The sequence below is a fragment of the Lolium perenne genome, chromosome 7, assembly GCF_019359855.2.
Source record: "Lolium perenne isolate Kyuss_39 chromosome 7, Kyuss_2.0, whole genome shotgun sequence".
Taxonomy (NCBI): Eukaryota; Viridiplantae; Streptophyta; class Magnoliopsida; order Poales; family Poaceae; genus Lolium; species Lolium perenne.
In genome coordinates, this window is record NC_067250.2 from 142,825,421 (window position 1) to 142,850,556 (window position 25,136).

Sequence of the window (25,136 nt, forward strand, 5' to 3'; positions counted from 1 at the left end):
GAAAGAGAGGAGAAAGAAGAGGAGGGGCCGGAGGCTTGGGCGGTACCGCCGGCCTGGCCACGGCCGGAGGCTCCGGCCTTGGTACCGCCCAAGGTACCGGTTGGCGCGAGGCGCCTCAGTACATTTGCCAGGGGAGTTGGAGCCCCGGCGGTACCTTGGCCGGTACCTCGGCCGGAGGCTCCGGCCTCCCCCTTTGGCCCGGCTTCCTCTTAGCCACGTGGCCATCTCTCCTTCGCCCGTGCTGCACGTCTACGGCCGGTAGTACCGGCCCAACCTGGCCGGTACTACCGCTCAGCCCTCCAACGGCTGTTTTTCTCAAGGATATAAATACGCTTCTTCTCCAAGTGGTTTGGCTGCTCACTTCTTCCCCAAAAAGCAAAACACCATTGTTGAGCCACCAAGAACACCAAATTCGTCGGATCTCCTCCCTCAACCACCCAAATCCCTTGTGCTTTGAAGAATCGAAGGAGAAGACCCCGATCTACATCTTCACCGAAGCAATTTGCATTTCTCCCTCATTTTGTTGAGGGCCCCCTTGCTAGTGTTCCTCTTTGGATCCCTAGTTGATTTGTGTTGATGTATTGTTGTTGATTGTTGTGTTGTTACAGATTTGGGAGCCTCCAATTTGGTTGTGGATATGTGCCCCAAGAACCTTGTAAAGGGCGGTTTCCGCCTCGAGGAAATCCCTTAGTGGAAGTGGGCTAGGCCTTCGTGGCGTTGCTCACAGGAGATCTGAGTGAAACCTTCGTGGCTGTTGGTTTGGCTTTCGTAGCAACCACACTCCTCCAAACGTAGACGTACCTTCTTGCAAAAGAAGGGAACTACGGGAATCATCTCCGTGTCATCGCGTGCTCCACTCTCGGTTACCTCTATCCTATTCTATCTCCTATATATATTGTGTAGTTAGATCGTGCTTAGTTGTTAGTCTTGGCATATAGGTAAATTCACTTAGTTGCATATCTAGAGAATTTACCTTTGTATCAAACCTAAATTGAAAAAGAACTAAAAATTGGTTAGCACCTATTCACCCCCCCCCCCCCCCCCCCCATCTAGGTGCGGCATACGATCCTTTCAAAGGACGCTGATTCAAATAAAATTTCAGTCTTGTTTCTTCCGCAACACAATGTTTGCCACGGAGGTAACTGCGCCATGTTTATCCAGCTTGCAGCAAATCTGCATCGCTGGATAACAATCATACAATGATCTTTGTTATAACCAAGAAAATTTGAATCATAGCTAACAAGTGTGGCAAAATGTTTCCAGGAACGCCAAGCACATCAGGCACTCAAGTAACGAGAGAAATGACAGCTAAAGATACAACCGAACACAAATCTCTGCATAAAACATACACTTCCCCATTGACGATAGTTTCTTGGGAAGTAGGGTGACGCGACCGCAGTACAATCACTGGAGCAGTTTTGGACTTTTAGCAGTTTCAGCCGTTCTAAGCTAGCCATATTTGATACAGCACCCTAGGCATACCCAGATAAGTTCCGGATTTCCAGTATCTAGGTATATATGTTTTCAGCAATGGTAAGTTAGCCACATGATCACCCTAGGCATATCCAGATAAATTTCGGAAGAGAAACAACACCACCGTACATAAAATATCTCACTCCGTTACTCCAGTCATTAGCAATCTTAACCATGATGCTCGCTGCAGCAAAAAGGCCCTCAATTGTACTGTATCTCCGATGGAAAAGTTAGATCACAGCCCTGAAACTGAAATTGGCACAACAGTCAGCAAAATCAGGTGCTTTTATACAAGAAATTGCTAAAACACTCAACTACCATGCACCAATCAATACATCGTTCATAAGTGAAAATTCCCACAAATATACATCAATCAGAAGAGCATAAATGCAAGGAGTATGTTGCTCAAACACAAGGCAACAACTAGAGAAACAAAAACTCTGAATCTATTTTGCTACGTGCATTTCCTCTTATATCGCACAATACACAATAGAAAATTAATGAGCACTAGCTCTCTAGGTCCTGCTGTGACCAGTAACTCACAGGTTGTGAGGAAATTATGCCCAGATCACTATTACAAAGGCACATAACGTATGTCGTTTAAACTGATGAGGGTTCTAGGGATCAGTAATTCTTAAGGAGTCAACAATTTCTCGTGACCTTACACAACATGTTCAGTACTATTTAAAGCCTGGCCAAGTAGCTATACAAAACCAAAGCCATTTCCACTCAAATTTCAACTCTGAATGACAATTTAAGAAGATCGATACAATGACTAAAGAGGATAGTAAAAGGGGTTCAATTTAAGAATAGGCATGTGCTTCCATAGACCCCCAAGCCAACAATTGCATAACCGTACAATTATGCACGTGCTCCTTCTGCCGGCGCTAGCGGGTCAGGCTAGGTTAGCCCCCGAAGATCCATATCGATTGTACCCTTGTACTCGTTGAAAGGGTATACGGTGTATGTACGTTTCGGTGTATGTATGTTTCGGTGTATACGTCCGATGGATCGATGTGGTGGTCGTCATTGGTTGTCACTTTCCATTCTCACGTACCTTGATCAGCTCGTCACAGCCGCCAGCCCGGCCATCTCCGATCCAGATCTGCTTCGGTGGATAATGCGTGCCAGCCCAATCGCGGCAAGGATCTGGCCTCCAGCCTTGGCCCGACTACACCCCTCCCACGACCGCCATTCATACCTAGGGTTTTGATTTCTCCGTCTTGTTGAAGCCGGTCGATCCCTCACCACCGCCATTTCCACGTACCCCGGTCGATCGTAGCAGGTGTGGCTGGTTACCTCGGCGATCTCCTATCATTCCCGCTTCCGGTGGATCGTTGGCCGTCCCCGCGGGGCGCACGACAACGATACGGCGGCGAACGTTGAGTCATCCATCCTCCGCCTCCCCACGATCGACATATAGATCGTTCCATTGCAAGGCAGAGCAAGAGGTCATGCGCACCGCCGCCGAGCCTAACTTCCCATGGCTGCCCTGATAGCCACCGACGCCCAGAAGAGGTTAGCCCTCCACGCCAGACTGTTATTCCCTTTATTGTCGCATTTATGCTTAGGGTTTAATTTGTTGTTCAAATTTTTACCAATTTTTGGGATTTTTTTGTTGATCTGCATTACACAATGAATTCCAAGCCGAGCTTTTATGTTGATTAGGTCAGTGATGTTGGTTTTATTTGGACAGATGGACGGCTCTATGGATTCTCGGATTGACAATGAGAAAGTAAGTATGGACGTTGATGACTCCAGATGGGAGGGTTTTGATATGTCATCTTCAGAAGATGAGGATGAAGTACATTCTGATGATGATAATAGCATTTTTGGTGATCCTGTAGCTGAGTCTGATAATGTGAGTCACTCACCTTTTTATATTTTATTCACACAGTATGGGATATCTTGTCCTTTAATTTTGCCTCCTTGTTGCAAATTTTGTAGATGGACATCGATGATGAAGACAGCATAAGTGATACAAATGATGAACCCACCTCGAAAAATACGAGTGATGTATGTTTTCTTTTTTTCTTACTTGCCTTCTTCCAGTTGAAGATGAATATACATGTAATTTACTATTTTCCTACAAATTGTGCATGTTGTTGTAGTCACAAACAGTGAGCTTACCTACTACGGGGATTCTGATTTGGAAGACTTTGCTGATGAAGAGGATGTTCCTAAGCAGTCAAAATCATTAGAAGGGGGGTTTCACAGCAGTCAAAATCTGTATGCAAAAGCGATGTAAGCTTTTTTTTGCTGTATTGCAATGCATAATCTAGTAGAACAAATCAAAGTGTCAGTAACAATTACGCCATGTTTGTCATATTTGTTTAGGTGACAGAAAGTTCCCAGCAGGACCATAGTAAGCACGAAAATGATAAGGAGCCATATGATATTGATGCTGAAATGAATAAACTGCGAAAATATGCGGCTGTAAAGGTCATGATCTTTCTTTCCGAAGAGGCTGCCTATTATTTCTACACCAACTATGCCAAAGAACATGGTTTTAGCATTGGACGCGAGAAGAAAAAGAATGATATTGATGAATTAGGGACACCCACCATTCGGTATAGGCGGTTTCTTTGCTCCAGGGCTGGGACACGTGAAAGCAAGTACTAAACCATGGAAGGCCGAAGGTATAGGCACCGACCTGAGTCTCGCTGCAACTGTGGTTCCCATTTGAGTGTGTCGTGTAACAGAAAAAAGGGTGTTTGGACTGTTCTAAGATTTGACGACAATCAAAACCGTAAGCCTGCTACAGCTGGTCAAATCGCTTTTCTTCGGTCTCATAGAAAGATCAAGGCTCATCAAAAATCTAAGATCATGTCACTGGGACCAGCTGGGTGAGATTATTCAACATTATGAGGACATTTCTCAGAAGTACAACAGTGTAGGATTTGTATTTAAGGATCTTTACAACATGTCTTGCCGTGAAAAGAGGAAGATGATCGCAAAATTAAGGTGACACCAACACAACCATTTTCATTATGGAGAAGAGGAAGAGAGATGATCCTGAATTCTATTTTGACCACAAGGTCAATGAAGATGGCAAATCGAAACACCTGTTCTGGAGTGATTCTCAGTCTCGGCAGGACTATGCCAACTTCGTTGACGTGCTTGTGTTTGACAGCACGTACAAAACAAATCGGTATGCTGATGTCGTTCATACCTTTTGTGGGATTGAACAATCACCGCCAGACTATTGTTTTTACATGCGCCATTCTCGGACGATATGGAAGAAACATATAAGTGGTTGCTAGAAACATTCCTGAAAGCCATGTAACGGCAGAAGCCTAAAGGGGTCATCACTGATGGGGATGCTGCAATGATCGCCGCTGTTGGTAAAGTCTTTGCAGGCGTGTGGTACCGTGTTTGTACGTGGTATATTGAGAAGAACATGAAGAGACACCTTGACCCCCTGGCTCACAATGAATTCCAGACGCTACTATACTACAGCACTTCGGAAAAAATATTCGAGGAGAGATGGAGGGCATTCGTCGAGAAGCATCAGACGACATTAACCAAAGACTGGATGAAGAGGATGTATAATAGGAAGAGGTTGTGATCCATCGCGTATAGCGAATGGATATTTCCTCGGAATGAAAAGCAACCAAAGGAGCGAGAGTTTTAACTCCACCCTACACAGTCACCTTGACTTCGGATTGACAATGGTGGATATGGTTGTGCACTACAAGAATAATAGTAGCCGTGTCCGGAAGGAAGAGGCCCGCTAGGACACCATAGACTCTCAGACATTACCGGTTGCAGTTACCAAGTACAAGGATATAGAGATGTCTGTTACCCGTAAATTCACTGCTACAAACTTCTACCTCGTTCAAGGGGAGCTGAAAAAGATTGGGGGACTAGAGATTGTAGATCAACTTGGATGTGCTGGTGGGTTAATAAGCTTCATTGTGCCATGGATGAATAACCGTCGGCATTTGTTTTCAGTGGACTATAGACCTGAAAGCAAAGAGGAAATAATAACATGCAGCTATCGGAAAGGGCTACCTTGCAAGCACATCTTGTTTGTTTTGAATTATGTGGGGTACTCCGAAATTCCTGACTGCTGTGTACTCCAAAGGTTCTCGAAGGATGCAAGGTATGGTTTGCCCCCAAGACGCGAGAGTGATTTGTAAGATGGGGATGGGCAGGGGTAGCTGAGCGAAAAAAGCATAGCGAGCTTACCGTAGTTGGAGCAGAAGCTTTTGATGCCGCATTGCATGACCTAGAATCTTTCAGCGAGCTTATGAAATGTATGAAAGGCATAATATACAGGAGAAAAGGCGTCCAAACCACTCATTCAACGGATTACCATGAGGACGACAAAACGGAGGAGATGCACCAGTAGTGGGTGATCCTGAACAAGCTGAGACCAAAGGAGCACCTAAAAAAACAAGAAGTATTATAAGAACAAGAATACGAATCAACAGACATCAAAAAATGGCAGGATACTGTCACACAACGAGCGGAAGAAAGAGAGGGTGTGCACTGCTTGCAATCAACTAGGTCATAACAGAAACAACAAATGAAGTGCAGACTACATAAGGAGTGAGTGTTTGGTTCAGCCCTACTTAAATAGTTTGCACTAATCTTCTACTATTTTATGTGCCACTGACTTCTGTGTCATTTCATGCAATGCAGGTGTGAGGGACCATCAGAAGTATGAGGAACCACCGGAAGTACTGACAAAAATGTGATGATTAATTGTGTGTCTACATTATGAACTACACTACTTGATCGATACACATTATTGCACTTGTGTATCATTTGTTTTACAAACATTGGTATGATTGTCAAAGGGCGAATTTTGATACTTACAACACAACAAGGAGAATTTTGTTCACGATAACATAGAACACAACTTATGTCTTGCACACATTGCGAATATGATTACAGACTGCAGAAACACACTACATTGAATGATACAACACAATATGGAGAATTTTGTTCACAAATAACATAGAACACAACTTATGCCTTGGACACATCGCGAATATAATTACAGACTGCACAAACACACTAGTACTTGCCCCCTTGAGGCTTATCACTCCCAGGCTTACTTCTGACGCTTGCTCATGGATGAAGATTCATCCTAATTTTTGCATCTGAGGCAGATGTGGTCTGATCTCTGGAGGTGAGCTTGTCCCTCGTTCACCGTGTAGATCTTGTTGTATACTCATAACTACCGTCAATAGCTGCGTATTCGAGGTTCATCCTGTACAGTGGCTTGCATTCCCAAAAACCATGCCCTTTCCTCTTTCGCTGGTTGTACTTGAACTCCTTCATGTTGGCAAACTTGGGATCAATGAGCTTTGCTGAAAGATCAGCCATTCCAGCCTGCGCTTGACCTTTAATCTTGAAAATGTCCTAGATGTCGATGTGCCTCTCTTCTTGAACAGCAAGACCGGCGGCACGAAGAACTTTTCTCATTTCTTTTGTCAACACTAGTTAAAGTGTATTGCTTGTCCTTGAGGAAAGTCAATAGGCGCGGACAATGATCCTTGCACCAGTGTTAAGAGCAGCACCGATAAATTCAGTAAGTACTGTAATGAACTGCAGCGCAACCATGGCATATGTTGATTGGTCGGAAAATGTAGGGACGCTTTAAATATTCACGGAGATATAAAATGATGAAACCGTACCTAATGTAGTGGAATACAAGAACGTGCTCCTTACCGCCAACTTGTGTCCGCTAGAGTCATACTCGAGATCCAGACCAACGAACTTGAACCTATCCTCGTCCTCGTTGAGCCAACCCTCGTACATACGAAGAACTCCATCAACAGTCGCCGCCTCGTTGGTGTAGACGACGTCGATATATGTCCTCCCGTGCGCAAGGATGCGGTGCTTCTCTGTCGTGGACTTCTCATCTCCGACCACGACGGAGGAAGATGCCATGGACCACGTGGGAGGAAGGGAACACTGGGATGCGGTAGACGAACGACCGGGGTTGGGATAGAATGGTGGAACTGCCAGTCTGCCACAGTAGTGGGCGGGTATAGAGGCGGGAGGCGAACATGCAGTTAGAGGTCTGGCGGCCCATTGGCCCATTCGCGTGTTCTTCCGCTGCAGCACATCTGTATTTCGGTTAGAAATTAAAAAACTTTTCAGTTAGGCCGTCAGACATGTAACGGGCCAATGGGCCACTAGACCTCTAACTGCATGTTCGCCTCCCGCCCCTATACCCGCCCACTACTGTGGCAGTTCCACCATTTTGTCCCAACCCCGGTCGTTCGTCTACCGCATCCTAGTGTTCCCTTGCTCCCACGCGGTCCATGGCACCTACCTCTTCCTTCGTCGTGGTCGGAGACGAGAAGTCCACGACAGAGAAACACCACATCCTTGCGCACGGGAGGACATATATCGACGTCGTCTACACTAATAAGGCGGCGACTGTTGATGGAGTTCTTCGTATGTACGAGGGTTGGCTCGACGAAGACGAGGACAAGTTCAAGTTCGTTGGTTTGGATCTCGAGTATGACTCTAGCGGACACAAGTTGGTTGTAATGTAAATCGCCATGAGGGAGCACGTTCTTGTATTCCAGTACATTAGGTACGATTTCATCATTTTATGTCTCCGTGAATATTTAAAGCATCCCTACATTTTCCGACCAATCAACATATGCCATGGTTGCGCTGCAATTCATTACATTACTTATTGAATTTATCGGTGCTGCTCTTAACGCAGGTGCAAGGATCACTGTCCGCGCCTATTGACTTTTCTCAAGGACAAGCAATTCACTTTTACTAGTGTTGACAAAAGAAATGACATAAACGTTCTTCGTGCTGTCGGTGGTCTTCCTGTTCCAGAAGAGAGACACATCGACATCCAGGATATTTTCAAGATTAAAGGTCAAGCGTAGGCTGGAATGGCTAATCTTGCAGCAAAGCTCATTGATCCCAAGTTTGCCAACATGAAGAATGAGTTCAAGTACAACCGGCGAAAGAGGAAAGGGCATGATTTTTGGGAATGCAAGCCACTGTCCAAGATGAACCTCGAATACGCAGCTATTGACGGCTATCTCGGTTATGAGATATACAACAAGATCTACACGGTGAAGGAGGGACAAGCTCACCTCCAGAGATCATACCACATCTGCCCCAGATGATGAATCTTCATTCATGAGAAAGCGTCAGAAGCAAGCCTGGGAGTGATAAGCCTCAAGGGGGCAAGTATTAGTGTGTTTGTGCTGTCTGTAGTTATATTCGCGATGTGTCCAAGGCATAAGTTGTGTTCTATGTTATTTGTGAACAAAATTCTCCATATTGTGTTGTGAGTATCATTTAGTGTAATGTGTTTGTGCAGTCTGTAATCATATTTGAAATGTGTGCAAGACATAAGTTGTGTTCTAGGTTGTTTCTAACAAAATTCTCCTTGTTGTGTTGTAAGTATAAAAATTCTTGTCAGTACTTCCGGTGGTTCCTCATACTTCTGATGGTCCCTCATACCTGCATTGCATGAAATAACACAGAAGTCAGTGGCACATAAAATAGTAGAAGATTAGTGCAAGCTATTTAAGTAGGGCTGAACCAAACACTCACTCCTTATGTAGCTTGCACTTCATTTGTTGTTTCTGTTATGACCTGGTTGATTGCAAGCAGTGCACACCCTCTCTTTATTCCGCTCGTCGTGTGACAGTATCCTGCCATTTTTTTACGTCTGTTGATTCGTATTCTTGTCTTTATAATACTTCTTGTTTTGTTTAGGTGCTTCTTTGATCTCAGCTTGTTCAGGATCACCCACTACTGCTGCATCTCCTCGGTGTTGTGCGTCCTCATGGTAAGCCGTTGAATTAGTGGTCTGGACGCCTTTTCTCCTGTATATTATGCCTTTCATACATTTCATAAGCTCGTTGAAAGATTCTGGGTCATGCAATGCGGCATCAAAAGCTTCTGCTCCAACTACGGTAAGCTCGCTATAATTTCTCCGCTCAGCTACCCCTGCCCATCCCCATCCATACAAATCACTCTCGCATCTCGGGGGCAAAACCATACCTCGCATCTTTCGAGAACCTTCGGAGTAGACAACAGTTTGGAATTTCAGAGTACCCCACATAATGCAAAACAAACAAGATATGCTTGCAAGATAGCCCTTTCCGATACATCCTTCGGCAGCTGCACGTTATTGTTTCCTCATTGCTTTCAGGTCTGTAGTCCACTGAAAACAAATGCCGATGGTTATTCATCCATGACACAATGAAGGTTATTAACCCAACAGCACATCCAAGTTGATCTACAATCTCTAGTCCCCCAATCTTTTTCAGCCTTGAATGAGTTAGAAGACTGTAGCAGTGAATTTACGGGCAGCAGACATCTATATATCCTTGTACTTGGTAACTGCAACCGGTAATGTCTAAGAGTCTATGGTGTCCTGGCAGGCCTCTTCCTCCCGGACACGGCTACTGTTATTCTCGTAATGCACAACCATATCCACCATTGTCAGTCAAAAGTCAAGGTGAGTGTGTAGGGTGGAGTTCAAACTCTCGCTCCTTTGGTTGCTTTTCATTCCGAGGAAATATCCATTCGCTAGATACGCGACAGACCACAACCTCTTCCTATTATACATCCTCTTCATCCAGTCTTTGGTTAATGTCGTCTGATGCTTCTCGACGAATGCCCTCCATCTCTCTTCGAATATTTTTTCCGAAGTGCTGAAGTATAGCAGCGTCCGGAATTCATTCTGAGCCAAGGGGCCAAGGTGCCTCTTCATGTTCTTCTCAATATGACACGTACAAACACGGTACCACACGCCTACAAAGACATTACCAACAGCGGCGATCATTGCAGCATCACATCAGTGATGACCCCTTTAGGCTTCTGCTGATACATGGCTTTCAGGAAAATGTTTCTAGCAACCACTTATATGTTTTTTCCGTCTCGTCCGAAACAATGGCGCATGCAAAAACAATAGTCTGGCGGTGATTTTTCAATCCCGCAAAAGGTATGAACGGCATAGCATACCGATTTGTTTTGTACGTGCTGTCAAACAGCAACACGTCATCGAAGTCGGCATAGTCCTGCCAAGACTGAGAATCACACCAGAACAGGTGTTTCAATTTACCATCTTCGTTAACCTTGTGGTCAAAATAGAATTCAGGATCATCTCTCTTCCGCTTCTCCATAATGCCAATGGTTGTGTTGGCGTCACCTTTTGCGATCATCTTACTCTTTTCACGGCAAAACATGTTGTAAAGATCCTTCTTTACAAATCTTACCCTGTTGTACTTTCCAGCTGAGAAATGGCCTCATAATGTTGAATAATCTCATCCCAGCAGCTCCCAGTGACATGATCTTAGATTTCTGATGAACCTTGATCTTTCAATGAGACCGAAGAAAAGCGATTTGATCAGTTGTAGCAAGCTTATGGTTGTGATTGTCATCAAATCTCAGAACAGTCCAAACACCCTTTTTCTGTTACACGACACACTCAAATGGGCACCACAGTTGCAGCGAGACTCGGGTCGGTGCCTATACCTTCGGCCTTCCATGGTTTAGTACTCCCTCCGATTCATATTAATTGACTCTAATATGGATGTATCTAGACATATTTTAGTTCTAGATACATCCATATTGAAGTCAATTAATATGAATCGGAGGGAGTACTTGTTTTCACGTGTCCCCGCCCTGGAGCAAAGAAACCGCCTATACCGTATGGTGCGTGTCCCTAATTCATCAATATCATTCTTTTTCTTCTCGCGTCGAATGCTAAAATCATGTTCTTTGGCATACTTGTTGTAGAAATAATAGGCAGCCTCTTCGGAAAGAAAGATCATGGCCTTTACAGCCGCATACTTTCGCAGTTTATTCATTTCAGCATCAATATCATATGGCTCCTTATCATTTTCGTGCTTACTATGGTCTTGCTGGGAACTTCCTATACGACGGTCGTGGGAGGGGTGGAGTCGGGCCAAGGTTGGACGCCGGATCCTTGTCGCGATCGAGCGGACAAGCAGTATTCACCGGAGCAGATCTAGACCGGAGACGGCCAAGCTGGCGGCTGCGACGAGCTAATCAAGCTACGTTAGAATGGAAAGTGACAACCCACGACGACCACCACATGATCCATCTGACGTATACACCAAAACGTACATATACCATATACCCTTTCAACGAGTACAAGGGTACACCGTATACTTTCAACGAGTACAAGGGTACAATCGATATGGATCTTCGGGGGCTAACCTAGCCCGACCCGCTAGCGCCGGTGGAAGGAGCACGTGCATAATGGTACGGTTATGCAATTGTTAGCTTGGAGGTCTATGGAAGCACAGGCCAAACATTATATGAAAGGAAAATAGGCACTCGCTAGTCGCTGCTCATTACCAACCACATGGAATTTTGAAGACCACTTTATACAAAATGGAGCTGGAATACACAAAAACTAAAGAGCAGCATAAAGAGATCACAATTTGTTTTGCGAGAAAGCAGAAAGGTGAAATGGTTTTCCAGACTTGGAAGTTCCAAACAGAATTACGTGAAGTATCAAACCTTCAGAAGGGATGATTTAAGAATGGGTTTGCACTAGCAATTAATGCACACTGACACATTTATCATCACGTGCAAATACACCAAATTAATTATTCTTCAACAAAGTAACACCACTCACCATAACTCCATAAGCTCAGTGAGGCACAGTTGAGCGCTACAGATGATTTTATTATTTCCATATGATTTTGCCACTTTAGCACGAATAAAGCAATCAAATGCTGACGTTCTACACTCCAAATTTAATATGCAATGGAAAATCTCAGAACCGAAAGAAATTATGTTATAGCTATAGCAGGGGTATGAAATTACACATCAAACTTTCAAACAAAAAAGGGGGTTATTCGCAGATCAAAGATAATAACAACCTAACCATAATCTTGCATTACCATGCACAATGGTCCTACAGTAAAATCCCATTGCTACATCAGATGAGCAATTGCCTTGCAACAAGCTGATCAATATATCTAAACTAGCTACGGAAGAAACCAACAATTAGAGGAGCATGACGAAGCTAGCACATTACCAGACCATGAGTAGGCGTGTTCAATAACCAGCCATTGAATCACCGTAGATGAAACTTTCACCATTAAGTTGTCACATTATCTACTCCAACCTGCCCTTTATCTTTGAAATCTGAATCCTCAATTTGATGAAACATTTATGGTACGATCACAGTACATGACAAACAGGAGCAGCAAAGCAACCAACTTCTATCAAGTGGTGAACAGAGCCTCCATATATATGTTAAAACCCTCAGAAGGCAGAACAACTTCGATCAGTGAACCCAAACTACGAGCACAACAAAAGGCATGTATAATATATAAAGCATATGCCTTGATGCCATGCTATTTTCCACACGGGAAAGCAATCTAGTACTATCTAATACGCAAACAATAGTGGTACCACCTTCGTAAGCATTCAAGAAAGCATTTTATTCAAGGAAAAAACAATAAAAAAAATTCCAAACATCATGTGAGCAATTCAAAGGAATGCCGGGGAACTAAGAATGTAAGCCAAATATAGATGATGCACTGCATCTTCCCCAATTACATCCCGTATTTCGAGTTTGGCAAACTAAAGTCTAATTAACAAACACCAAACAGTCAAACAAAGCAAACACATTAAGCCTTAGTATACCACACATCATGTATACCCACATTCTAGAGAATAAAAACGATCTGCATAAGACATACCTCAAGACAGCCTGTGCATTAAGACGCCGCCCTTATCCATCTGAGCCATGTCTCAATCTGAGCATGATGCAGGGAATCACCAGAAGGCAACAGACATAGGCAGCGCCGAGGCATCCAAGTTTGGTCAAGCTGTTGCCAAGCAAAGCCAGAGGAGACCCCATCTCAGGCGAGAGCAGCCGATACATCATACCCTGAAGACCAAGGACCACCCATGCGGCGAAGACACAGACGGCAAGATGCATGTCGAAATCGGTCCGGTGGCCCATATTGGCAACAGGAGGGCAAGCGCGTCCAGGTTCCTGGGCAGGCCCCTCGGGAGGAAGGCCAACCTGAGCTCGAACAGCATCCTGCTAGCACCAGGAGCTCCAGCGCATGCAAAATTAGCATATCTAGTGACTGCTGAGAAAGAAAAAAAAAAGAGGTAAAATTGGCGAGAGAATTAACACCTCGCGGGCTTGGGACAATCTGCGCCAGTGCCCGCGCAGCAGGAACAGCGACATGGCGCCAACGACCGGGAACGCGAGGGAGAGGCGGCACTCTCTCTCCAAGATGAAGCAGTCCACGCCCAAGCAGCGCTCGAAGGCCTTGGCGATTGTGCTCGCGTTGGCCACCCAGAGCGCGCCGAGGAGCAGGTAGAGCGCGGCGAAGCGGACCCGCGGAGGCGCCGCCGTCGCAACCAGGTAGGCCGCCGAGAACGCGCGGGAGGAGAAGGTGCCGCGTGGAGGCGCCTCCATGGGGATTGGGAACCCTAGAACCTTGACTATTGAAACTTGGAAGCTGAGAGGAAAGGAAGCGGAATTTTGGGGAGGTGGACTGCTTTGGGTGTGGGAGAGGAAGGCGACGAAATTCAAGTGCTGTGGCCAACACACGGGTATCGGGTTTCGGATTGAGAAACCTGGTAGGGTGTGGTGTGAATCTGCTAGGCACACCCAGTACTAGGGGTGGAATCGAGCCGAGCCGAGCCTAACTCGAGCCGAGCCTGGCTCGGCTTGTGGCACAAACGTACTCAGAAAAGAGGCTCGAGGCTCGGCTCGGGAGGCTTGAGGCTCGGCTCGAGCGGCTCGTCGAGCCTGGCGCCTACAGGATACAGTCAGATTACCTGCCCCGCGTGGATGAATCTCTTCCCCATCTCGTCCAGATCGATAGCTTTTCCCGTCAATCGCTCACACATCTCGCTAGGATCGTTGCCGCCACCGCATCCAGCGCCGGCCGTCACTGCCCTCATCTCCTTCTCCATGTCTCCGCCTACCCCCTGGTCCTCCCGATATGATCTCCTAGGTCCTGCGAGGCATAGACAGCTAGCGTTAATGGCGGCCCTCCGCCAGCCGCCGGCCGCCCGTCGGTCTCCGGATCTTCTCCCGCCGGCCTTCCATCTTGGGTGCAACAAGCTTCTCCATCGGTGTCTGGCATTGGCGGCCTCGTCTCCTCCAACCAGATCAGCACGAATTCCCACCACAGGCTGCTCTTTTTCCGATTCTCGAGTCTCCACCACCGGCTGCTCTATTTCTGATTCTCAAGTCTGTAACATCAGCTGCTACTATGCTACTCCGCCACCAGCTGAAAGCAACCAGGAAAGGAAAGCGCTGGATGTGTCGATTTGATGCAACCTGTCGTTCAATTGAGCATGCATTTGTTCTGCTCCAACCTGGCTCATGTCTATTAGCTCTTTATTTGTTTAACTAACTGCCTGCCTCGATGATCAGATGATGTTTGACACTCTCTATTGATCTAGGTGCATGCATTTGCGTGAACTTTTGATAATATGCTATTGTTATATTATTGGTACTTTGTGAAACTTGTTAGACCCAAGGTATTTATGCTCAATTGTTGTTTATAATTGTTAATTGTTATATATTACATCTATGAAGTGTTAATTTTTTTTATTACATCGAGCCTTCGAGCCGGCTTGCGAGCTTCATCGAGCGGGCTTGTCGAGCCTCGAGCCTTCGTCAAAGGGTTTAGGCTTAGCTTGCCTGACCTTCGAGCCGAGTCAAGCCCGAGCCAAGCCCTGTCGAGCCCGAGCCGAGCCTCGAGCCTTGAGCTTTGTGTCCACCCCTACCCAGTAGTATAATGTTTAATTTCCAATACTATCTCAGCCAATTTTCCTACTCCGTACTACTTCGTTTCTGAAAAAAAACGATAATGGACACTTTATTACTTTAGACGCAATATACCTGGCCTCTATATAGTTAGGATGCACACAGCCGTACCAGTAGAGTTATTACAACCAAAAACCAACGAAGTCCTCGACAAACTACTCAAAAATGAATGAAGTGAAAGAAAAAAATGTCTAAGCAAGAGGGCCCAATCAGAAGTCACGCTGTCATCCATGTTGGAAAAAATATCCCTTGTTATATCATCCAATCTTGTAGACACCTCCGTAAAGAGGTCGCGATGTTCCGCTCGCTGAAGAGGCAACCATAAACAGAGCGTAGCTATGCACCGGTAGATGACCTACGTAAGAGAAGAGGATACATTGTTAAAAACCTTTTCATTTTCTACATAGTCATAGCGAGCAAATAACAGCAATCGCTCCCATTCTAATAAGACACTTAAACCTGGTATCCACACTGTTGAGCCAGTTGCCAAAAATATTTACAACATTACGTGGTGGGTACAAGGTAGAACCTATTTGGATGGCTGACCATATAGATCTAGAAAATTTACACGGGAAGAATAAATATTTTATGGTCTCGTCATGATGAAAAAAGACACACTTTTTTACTTCCTTGTCTATTGCATTTAGAAAGGTTATCCTTGGTGAGAATCACACGACGACGAAGATACCACGCAAACATCTTTATTTAAGAGACATCTTCATCTTCTAAATTTTTGAATTATTATCGACAAGAATATCAGGTTGGATTAAAACATTGTACATGGAAGCCATCGAGAACGAACCACTCCCAATAAAATTCCAATGAAACTCATTGGACCCTGCGCCAGATGTACCGAATCGAGACGATGTAACAAGTCATTCCATGACTCTTGTCTAGATCCAATGAGACTTCATCTGAACGTCACATTCGGTGGGAAAGTTTCCAACACCTTAGCGAGACTGTCGCATTTGTGACACACAATATTATACACCACCGGATATTGTTCTCGGAGCGTGGCACTACCTAGCCATTTATCCTCCCAGAAACGAACTTCCGACCCATCCCTTGTAGAGAAAGATCCGTATGGAAAGAAGAACCTCTTCGTTGCCATAAGACCTGCCTAGAAATGCCAATCCCCATGTTTTCAATAGACCTGAGACAACGTCTTTGACCCAATGTACTTTCACCTTACGAGTGTTTGTCAAATACCATCCTCGGTAAGTAACTTGAACAACCATTTACCAAGTAGGGCCCTATTCTTAACCTGGAGGTCTTGGATTCCAACTCCACCATGGTCTTTGGAGCAGCAAAGCACATTCCATTTAGCCAGTCCATATTTACGCTTCTCACTATCCCCTTGCCAGAAGAATCTTGATTGGAAATTATCCAATCTTTTTAAGACTCCTCTAGAGAGCTGGAAGAAAGATATCATTTACAGTATCATATTACTTAGTACAACATTGATAAGAACTAATGTTCCGCCCAGGGACAGTAATTTTTCTTTCCAACTACTTTGTGATAACCCTAAATTTTGAGTAATTACTTTAGTTCAAACAATAAATAGTTTCCAATTAGTTTTTTTCCTCTAAATCTCTAGCATGTAAATTTGGTGCTAATCTTTGCATGCAATAAAAATAGACACATACAGTGAGTAGAACCTGACTTGTTGGTCCATTTCAATTAGTAGCACTAGTGATAGAGATAAATAGAAGTATTTAGTAGCAGCAATGGATTCAATCTTGTTGTAGCTAAGCCAGCTGCCTTGCATGAGCATGTATGTGCATTAACCATGTACTAGCAACGTAAAAAACAAGTTTGTTTAGGAAGAGACATTGTGGCAACATACCAGATGGATAAGATATAAATAACAACGAAAAAAAGATGATGCAATGATATAAAGACTTGAGCTCTCTCCGAACGATACGATTGAGTTACTCACTCGAGAGCCCTCTCGATAGTATAACAACTAAACTATAAACTGGTCTTCAACTACACCATTAAACCGGTAAGAAAGAAACCCTATCAAGAGCAAACATTAACCTTGCGCGTTCCTCTTGAGCTCGATGATGACGATCTTGACCACAACAAGATGAAACGTCTTTCTTGATTGTGCTTGCTTGACGAAAACTTGTGGATTGCTCCCCCGTAATCCACCATGGAAGAGCTTCTTCTTCGACGCATCTTCACAAAGCCATGATCACCATATGGATGACAAGCTTCAAGCAAATGATCTCTTCGAGATGGCTCATCTTGAACTTACACTTTATTTCTTCATTCTTCATCATGTTGATGTCTTGAAGTTAAACTTGAGGGATCACTTCATCTTCATCTTCAAGACATACTTGATACTTAATATTCTTCATCAATTTCTTCTTTATTGCAATGTTGAAGCCAACATATGGTTCAAGCATTGCCTATGGACAACTCCTACAAATATAACTCAATGCAAACATTTGTCCGTAGGAATTGTCATTAATTACCAAAACCACACATGGGGGCTCCATGCACTTTCAATGTTGCTTCCAACAATCGAGCAGGTTGGCATCAATCCAAATGAGAGAAGAAGCATCTTAACACCTTCAATGTGAGTGTCGATGTCATCGTTGTGAAGATCGGTGACGGTGGAGGAGGAGCGGCTTGGGCGGCGGCCCTAGGGTTCCACATGTGACGCAAGGGGTCATCCATTACAATCACGACATGTAATAGAGAAAGAAGATATATCAAACCAACACGGGCATAATAATTTTAATGTGGAAGACCCTTCCAACAGGGAGGGGAAAAAATATCATGGCGGTAACCTGTAAAATTTCACTATCATGAGAAGAGTTTACACATCGCCGAGGATTTCACAGACTCAATTCATCCCATGTCGCGGCTTACAAAAAGGTATATATAGTGGTGGTAACCTAACTTGGCCCAAATCATCTCCTAATATTTTTTCCATAAACTTGATTTGGCTCTCTATTATTGTTCCATTATTTGGTAAGTACGCTATGCATGATGCACACTTAATGTTTTTTAAGCTTGTACATTTAAATCTTAGTGCTTTCATTACTCATCAAAACAAAGGTTATCATAAACAAGTAAGAAAAATAAATTATATTATATTGGGTTAGGATTTTAGCACATAAAGCGAAAGAGTTGGTAGCTTATTGGGTTTTCTTTCTTTATCGTAGACAACTGTCGTAACATGAAAACACTTTGATGCTCCGCTCCATTGGAGTTCAATAAAAAAGCAAGAGCGTCACATGATGAAGAGCTTATCCTACAGCTCATCCGCTGACTTTTATAGCTAGCTTTACCTGCTACACGTCTTCATCGCAAAAAGCAGGGAAAGGATCACAGATTCACTAAGCCACCGCTCAAGCAGCGACTGATGGAGATCGTCACCGTGGACCTCCGTGGGCTGGAGCATGGAGGCGCAGGGTGGGGGGAAGCCCGTGACGCGGCGACCGCGTCCATGGTGGCGCACGGGTTCGTCGTCGTCGCGCACGACGCGCTCGGGCCCGAGCTCCGGCAGGCGCTGTTCGGCCGCGCGATGCCGGAGATCTTCGCGCTCCCGGCGGAGGCCAAGCAGCGCAACGCCTCCGCCTTGGGCCCCTTCAGAGGGTACATCTCCAACATCCCCGGCATGAACTGGGAGAGCCTGCGCCTCGCCGACGCCACCGACGCCGGCCGCGTCGGCGAGTTCGCCGACCTCTTGTGGCCGCAGGGGAACCCCGCCTTCTGGTAATTAAGCCCACCAGCTTTCCGTTTCAACAAGAATCTGCCATCACTCACTGCTCTGCCCTTCCATGTGCAGCGACACAATTGTGTCGGCAGCCAAGAACATGTTAGAACTGCTGCAGACGGTGGAGAAGATGATCCTCGAGGGCCTCGGCGTCAAGGAGGAGCACATCGACGCGCACCTGGACACGCTCACCCACGCCATCAGGCTGTCGCGCTACGGTGTCCCGCCGGACACGAATACCAGCATGTCCATGCAGCCGCACCGCGACGACAGCATGATCACCACCATCGTCCAGCACGAGGTGGAAGGCCTCGAGGTGCAGGCCAAGGACGGCACCTGGCTCGCCGTGCCGCCTCAGCCGGGCACGGTCACGTTCGTGGCCGGCGAGCTGTTCGCGGTAAGATCGAGCCCATGCATTCTCTCTTGCATTTGCTCATCGTCTGTCTGCGCATGTCCGATCCTGACGACGCCACCGCCGTACGTCTCGTCGCAGGTCGTCACCAACGGAAGGGTGCCGCCGTGCCTTCACCGTGTCAGGACGCCCAGCAACCGCGAACGCCTCTCGATGCTCTTCGGCTGCCGAGGGAAGGACGGCGTCCTTCTCAGCGCCATGGACGAGCTCGTCGACGATGACCAACCCCTGGTGTACCGTCCCTGCACCAACGACGACTACAGCAAGTTCAGGCACTCCGATGAAGGGCGCAAGTTCAGTGACCCATTGCAGGCTTTCTGTGGCGTGGAGAAGGATGAGATACCAATGTAATGATCGCGCGCAGTTCACAAGAACCATCCTCAAGCGAGGTCGTAATTGCTCTCTTTTTCTAGATGACAGGTCGCCATTGCTGCTAACATTTACTCGAATTGCAACGTGTTTCTCATTTCATGAAACTTTTAATACAACCCTCGTTAAAAATAATTCTCTTTTGGTAACGAAGGCAAATTATCGAGGTAGCTCGGGCCCATGGCAACACAAAAGAGTGATGATCATATTATCAAAAAAGAAGGGTCATGAGCATAAATTCGTACAACACCGATTCATTTGCAATAGCTGGGAGTCATATACATGTACAATACCATGCCTCTACACTTCAGTGACACATAATAACAGGCTTGCCTTGGGTAGAACAACGATCACTGCTCTTACACATATAACAGAAAACGAGAGAGAGAAAACTCTAGGGATCTGAACAATCCTGGGGTGAGGTTCAGTTTAGGGCGTCATCATATACTCCCAGATCAAAAAGATGAATGACTTGCTACTCCAGAACTTTGGACTTGCCATTGAGATGTCAGTAAGAGATGATTTTGTAGAAACCACAACAGTTTCCAGTTGGTACGCTGTTTCAGTTATCTCACTTGAGGAAAGTGCATCCCAGGAACAAAAATACATAAGCAACCAGCGAAGTAAGGAGCTCCGGACACCAAGTAGGCGGGACAATAAATGTCGGGATCACTGGAACGAGCAGAGAACCTACTATCCAGCCACTCACAAAGACTCCAAGCCTGAAGGAACAAAACGAGTAAATACCCTGAAATAATTAGTGAGGTACATTGCTATGGGAATGCTCACTAACCCTGTCGCAGATGCCCTGACTAGGTTTTTCATCTTGTCATTGAGGAAGTATATGCATGAAACTAGTGACAGTGCAAGCTGCAACAGAAAACCATCTTGTTAGAACCAGTAAGGAAAATATCATTGGTAAAGCAGGCTTAATCTTATATGTAGATTTTCAGTCTAATGGTTCCAAATCTCAAACCGGAAGGAAAAAATCTTCAAGTCATTGTGAGCCCCTAATTTTCTACAAAAAGAAAACAAGAACGTTGAATGAAACTCCATAAAGTATAAAACGACCATAGATACACAATCTATTCATAGGAGAATTTTGTGCCACCCTATTCCAGACAGTCTTAGGCTCTTATCTCTAACGGGTTTAATGCTTAGACAAGAATTGTTAAATCCGTTGGAAGAATCATCGCAAGCATACCTGGAAGGTAGGTCCAGTGCCAGCAGAAGTTGCAATGCTCCACCCAGCAAAAAAGCCAAAAAAAGCCAATCGCCTGGACACAACATCCATCGCTGGCACCTCAAAATATCCAAGCAGTGTCTTAACCCATGATGGGGACTCTTCCACTTGCTTTTTAAGTTTGCTTTTCAGGTTGATTTTGGATTTCTTACGGTGTGAGTAGCTTTTCATCATTATTTTATCATATGCACCTTCAATTGCCTCTTCGCTTTCTTCATACCCAGCGTACTGTTGAAGAAGAAAGTTTCTTGCACTATTGATTTCTTCTTCAGTTGCATCACGATCAACACCAAGAAGCTTGTAGGGATCCCATGTTTTTTGTCTTGGGAATACCGGAGCATGCTCTACAATACACATGAAGCCAGCTCAAATAGACATACAAAAGATGGACCAAATTAGATCACACAACTGAAAATAGAATCTCATACGTTTCTAATATGAACACGTAGTTAGTAAAATAAGAGCGGTGAGCAAGAAAAGCATACAGAAAACTTGAGCATTCGGCACCCAGTGAAATGATAAAAGGCATGCATTTCAGGTCCACTCATCACAAGTTACGCAAAACTTTACCGATTCAATCTCTACCAGTTCAATTGCAAGTTCTGCAAACATCTATTAGAGCTAAGTAAATGGTAACATTTATGTTTCAACTACTCTTTCGACAAGACAAAACAACATTTAGCTAGAAGCAAACTGAGTGTTTGTAGAAGCAAGTCATATTTGAAGTCTCACAACATGAAAAGCGGGTTTTGTAGCTAGAATTCACCTGCCTGGGTTTATCTCAGCATCTCAATGAAGCTAGGAAATAGCTTCAGGCAACCAGTTTCGAGATACTTCCCCCGTTCCAAAATAACTGTCGTAGATTTGCCTAGATTCGCATGTATCTAGACGTGTTAGATACATGCGAATCGAGACAAATCTGCAACACTTCTTTTGAAACAGAGGGAGTACATAGCAAGGACATCTAGCTCATATGATGACGTTTATCCCACAAAATGGCAAAAAGGACATCTAGTCATATGATATGGCTGGTTTATGGCCAGTGCAGCTAGGAAATACGTTTTGATTTCACTGGACATGTAGTTCATAGGATCACTTTTATCCCACAAAATGGCAAATGGGTTATAGTTGATTGTCCACAGTTTCCTTACAAATAAGCAAATGCATCAGGTTCATGTCATTTGATTCTAGCTGTGCAGGTAAGAATAAATACTGAAAACAATTAACAGCAGCTTGGCAACCTACAATCCCAGAAAAGTTTTGGAAATTCATACAGCAAACATGGCCTCTCTTGCATTGCCCTTGGCACTGAAGCCAACTGTTGCTAGTTGTTTTAGGACTGAAAGAGCCATACAGCTAAGGTCAGAACCGCCCGTTCACCCCACTATTCACACTTCCACGCGGTCACAAATTCCCATATCGTACCATTTATCATGAAGGCTAGGATTCTTAGCCTAAAAGTGAGCAATAAACATCTAAAAAAAAGAAAAAATACTCTTAGCCTAAAGGGAGTAAAGCTGCAAAGCTAGCATCTCCAGCTTCCACAATCAGCAAGGTATCGCCAGACTTAACAGGGCCAGGGTAACACAGAGAAATCATCCACAGCATCAACTGGAGCAAGGGTTTTTTTTTTTTTCGTTCTTACCACTGCCGTAGCCACCGCCGGCGCCTACGGAGAGGCTCGCAGAGCACCAGGAGCGCCGCAGCCGCGGGAGCGACACGCCTCCCCGTACCACCACACCACTATCCGCCCCGCCGCTGCAAAATCCACCAAACCCACAAGGTCAAATACAGGAGGCGAAGGTGGAGGAACGGAATTGAAGCAAGGGGAATCGAGCGTACGCGTGGTAGGGCCTCGCGAGCCGCCGGAACGGGCGGGCGAGAGAGGATGCCTGGCTGAAGGCGACGGCCGCCTGCATCTCTGTCGCCCGCGTCGAGGTGCCGGTGGAAGGTGGAGAGGAAGGAGGCGGTGTGCCGGTATCGGAGAGGGAGAGTCAAAGAGGAAACAGCGAGGAGACTGGATAGAGGAAGGCGGAGGCGGCGAGGTAGGTGAGCGCGACGCGTTTGTCGGGCCTTGTGGGCTAGGCCGTCTTAGCTCAAGGCTTGTGGGCTGTGGCTAGTAGGCTTTTTTCAACTGGGCTGGTTATGATCAGCAATTTTTTCGATCAACCCATTCGCCTGTCCCTAATAAACTTGCGAACTGCACGCTATTAGGGCATCTCCAACCGGGCGATCCAAATCGCGCCCGCGCGTCCGGATAGATCGAATCGGACGAAAACGCGGTCCAGCGCGCGGACTCATCCCTAAAACGGATGGCCGCTGCGTCCGGGACGACCCAAACCCGGCCCAAATCTGGGGCGAGTTTGCGTGGCCGCGGACGCCGAATGCTGGTCGCTCGCCCGTCCGCCCCTTGTCCGCCCATTGCCCGCGTGTCATAGAGATAGAAACTTCTTTTTCATTCAAAGGAACCATTATAATTTTTTTAGCCTACTACTTCTATCCTAATACGTACGGGGCCGGCGGCCTCGCCGGCGACTCCCTCGCCGGCTCGCCGTCGGGGCCGTGGATTTCACTCGACGCGGGCGGCCTGTACGCGTGAGGATTCCACTCCAGCTTACGAGCTGGGTGGCGCGGCGGAGGACTTCATCCTCCTCCTGAGGCGGCATCATCCGCTTCCCGCATAGCTCCAGTTCCTGCAGGGCGGCGCGTTCCACAGCGTGCGCGCCTCCAGGCGGACGCGGCCGGCGGCCTGGGCCTCGTGGTTCCCGTTCCGCCGGCGCATGCGCTCTTGTCGGCCGCGCTCTGCCGACGCAGCAGCCTCCCGGGCGCGCCGTTTGGGCGAGGGCATCTGGATGAGGTGGCGGGCTGCTCGCATAGCGAGCAGCTCGTTCTTCGGCCCGAGGAGGTCGCCTAATCGGCGGCGACCGGCCCGGCAGGTGGCCTCGTGCTCCTTCGTCACGCGCGTGAGGCCGACGATGGAACTTTCCCGCGCATTCCACCGTCCACCTTTGCTGTCCCGTCGAGGCCTGCCATGGCGCAGCGCCGCGCAAGGAAGACGAACCACGTGGCGTCTGTTTGGGTCGCCGCGTTGGGCGCAGCGTGCGACCCAAACGGACACGCGGACGCGGGCCGCTATCCGCGTGTCCGCTCGGCCACCCAAACGGCCTAAAACGGACGGCCCAGCGTGTCCATTTGGGTCGCCAGGTTGGAGATGCCCTTAGCACGCAGAGAAGCTTTGGCATTAGCAGGACCTGTCGATCCTTAACATACAGGTTGCATCATACTGCATGCAAACAGGTGGTGATGGACATCGAAGAAGGCACATTAGGGAAATATGGAGCTTTAGGTTCTGAAATCGAAACTAGATCATCTCACCTCAACACTTGTTCTTATGTGTTCGAGGATAGGGCTTCTTATTATGAAGCACACAACTTAGCCAAGCATGTTTTAAGTGAAGATGTTGGCCACCCCTTATTCTGATTCTGTACCTGTAAACATTAATTGTTCAGAGTTAATAAAGCGTGGCAGGTTGTCTCAAAAAAAGCGCTAATGATTTAAAAAATAAAAAATGTTAACACATTTTTTTAACAGCTTAAAACCATTCGTGTTCTTTAAAAAGAACTACGGAATCGGTTCGCTTCATTATTTCAAGCAATGTGTTTCTCCTTTCTTTTAAAATAAAATGTTGATACCCCATCTATAAGCTCGGGTCATGTCGGATCTCTAAGAGAAACTAACCTCTTGGTCTTGTAAAAGAGTATGGACAGATTATCTATGGTTTTGAAACTTCATCAGGGGTACCTGATTTAAAATGTTAAGGGGTTAGCTCCCAAAGTATAAAGTATAAGGGGCTGACAGATTAGCTTGTTGCATTTTATTTCTCCCAAATTTACTTTAATTTTGAAAAGACAAACCTCTTTGAGGTTACTCAAGTTATTCTTGGAAAAGTATGTCGCTTTACTACCAAATATTTTGCTCGAGTAGTAAACTTTTTAATCGTATCATCTACAACAAGTGAGCGGTTCTTTTTGGTACCATCCACAAACATTTTGCAGTATTTTCCGCTTGCAACCCAACTTGTATGCATCCTAGCTATGTGTGGGCTAAACACAAAAACTGTAGT

At 45.9% G+C, this 25,136-nt stretch overlaps 3 protein-coding genes across 3 annotated transcripts; 1 reads left to right on the plus strand and 2 right to left on the minus strand.

Annotated features, from left to right (window-relative positions):
- Nucleotides 1–1,315: 1,315 nt before the first annotated feature.
- Nucleotides 1,316–13,968, minus strand: LOC127318610 (uncharacterized). Its single transcript, XM_051349093.2, has 3 exons — nucleotides 13,607–13,968; nucleotides 13,161–13,507; nucleotides 1,316–1,722 (listed from the first exon to the last, which is right to left on the minus strand). The coding sequence occupies exons 1-2, from the start codon at nucleotides 13,892–13,894 to the stop codon at nucleotides 13,193–13,195; spliced, it is 603 nt and encodes a 200-aa protein (XP_051205053.1). The 5' UTR covers nucleotides 13,895–13,968; the 3' UTR covers nucleotides 1,316–1,722; nucleotides 13,161–13,192.
- A 4,559-nt stretch (nucleotides 13,969–18,527) lies between these two features.
- Nucleotides 18,528–19,905, plus strand: LOC127318716 (probable 2-oxoglutarate-dependent dioxygenase AOP1). The gene is made up of 3 exons (XM_051349194.2): nucleotides 18,528–18,988; nucleotides 19,062–19,386; nucleotides 19,483–19,905. Exons 1-3 carry the CDS (start codon nucleotides 18,636–18,638, stop codon nucleotides 19,750–19,752), a joined length of 948 nt encoding a protein of 315 aa, XP_051205154.1. The 5' UTR covers nucleotides 18,528–18,635; the 3' UTR covers nucleotides 19,753–19,905.
- Nucleotides 19,906–19,951: 46 nt separating this feature from the next.
- On the minus strand, nucleotides 19,952–23,040 carry LOC127318717 (protein CHAPERONE-LIKE PROTEIN OF POR1, chloroplastic). The gene is made up of 5 exons (XM_051349195.1): nucleotides 22,856–23,040; nucleotides 22,659–22,771; nucleotides 20,975–21,357; nucleotides 20,564–20,640; nucleotides 19,952–20,492 (listed from the first exon to the last, which is right to left on the minus strand). The coding sequence occupies exons 1-5, from the start codon at nucleotides 22,930–22,932 to the stop codon at nucleotides 20,342–20,344; spliced, it is 801 nt and encodes a 266-aa protein (XP_051205155.1). The 5' UTR covers nucleotides 22,933–23,040; the 3' UTR covers nucleotides 19,952–20,341.
- Nucleotides 23,041–25,136: the final 2,096 nt, after the last annotated feature.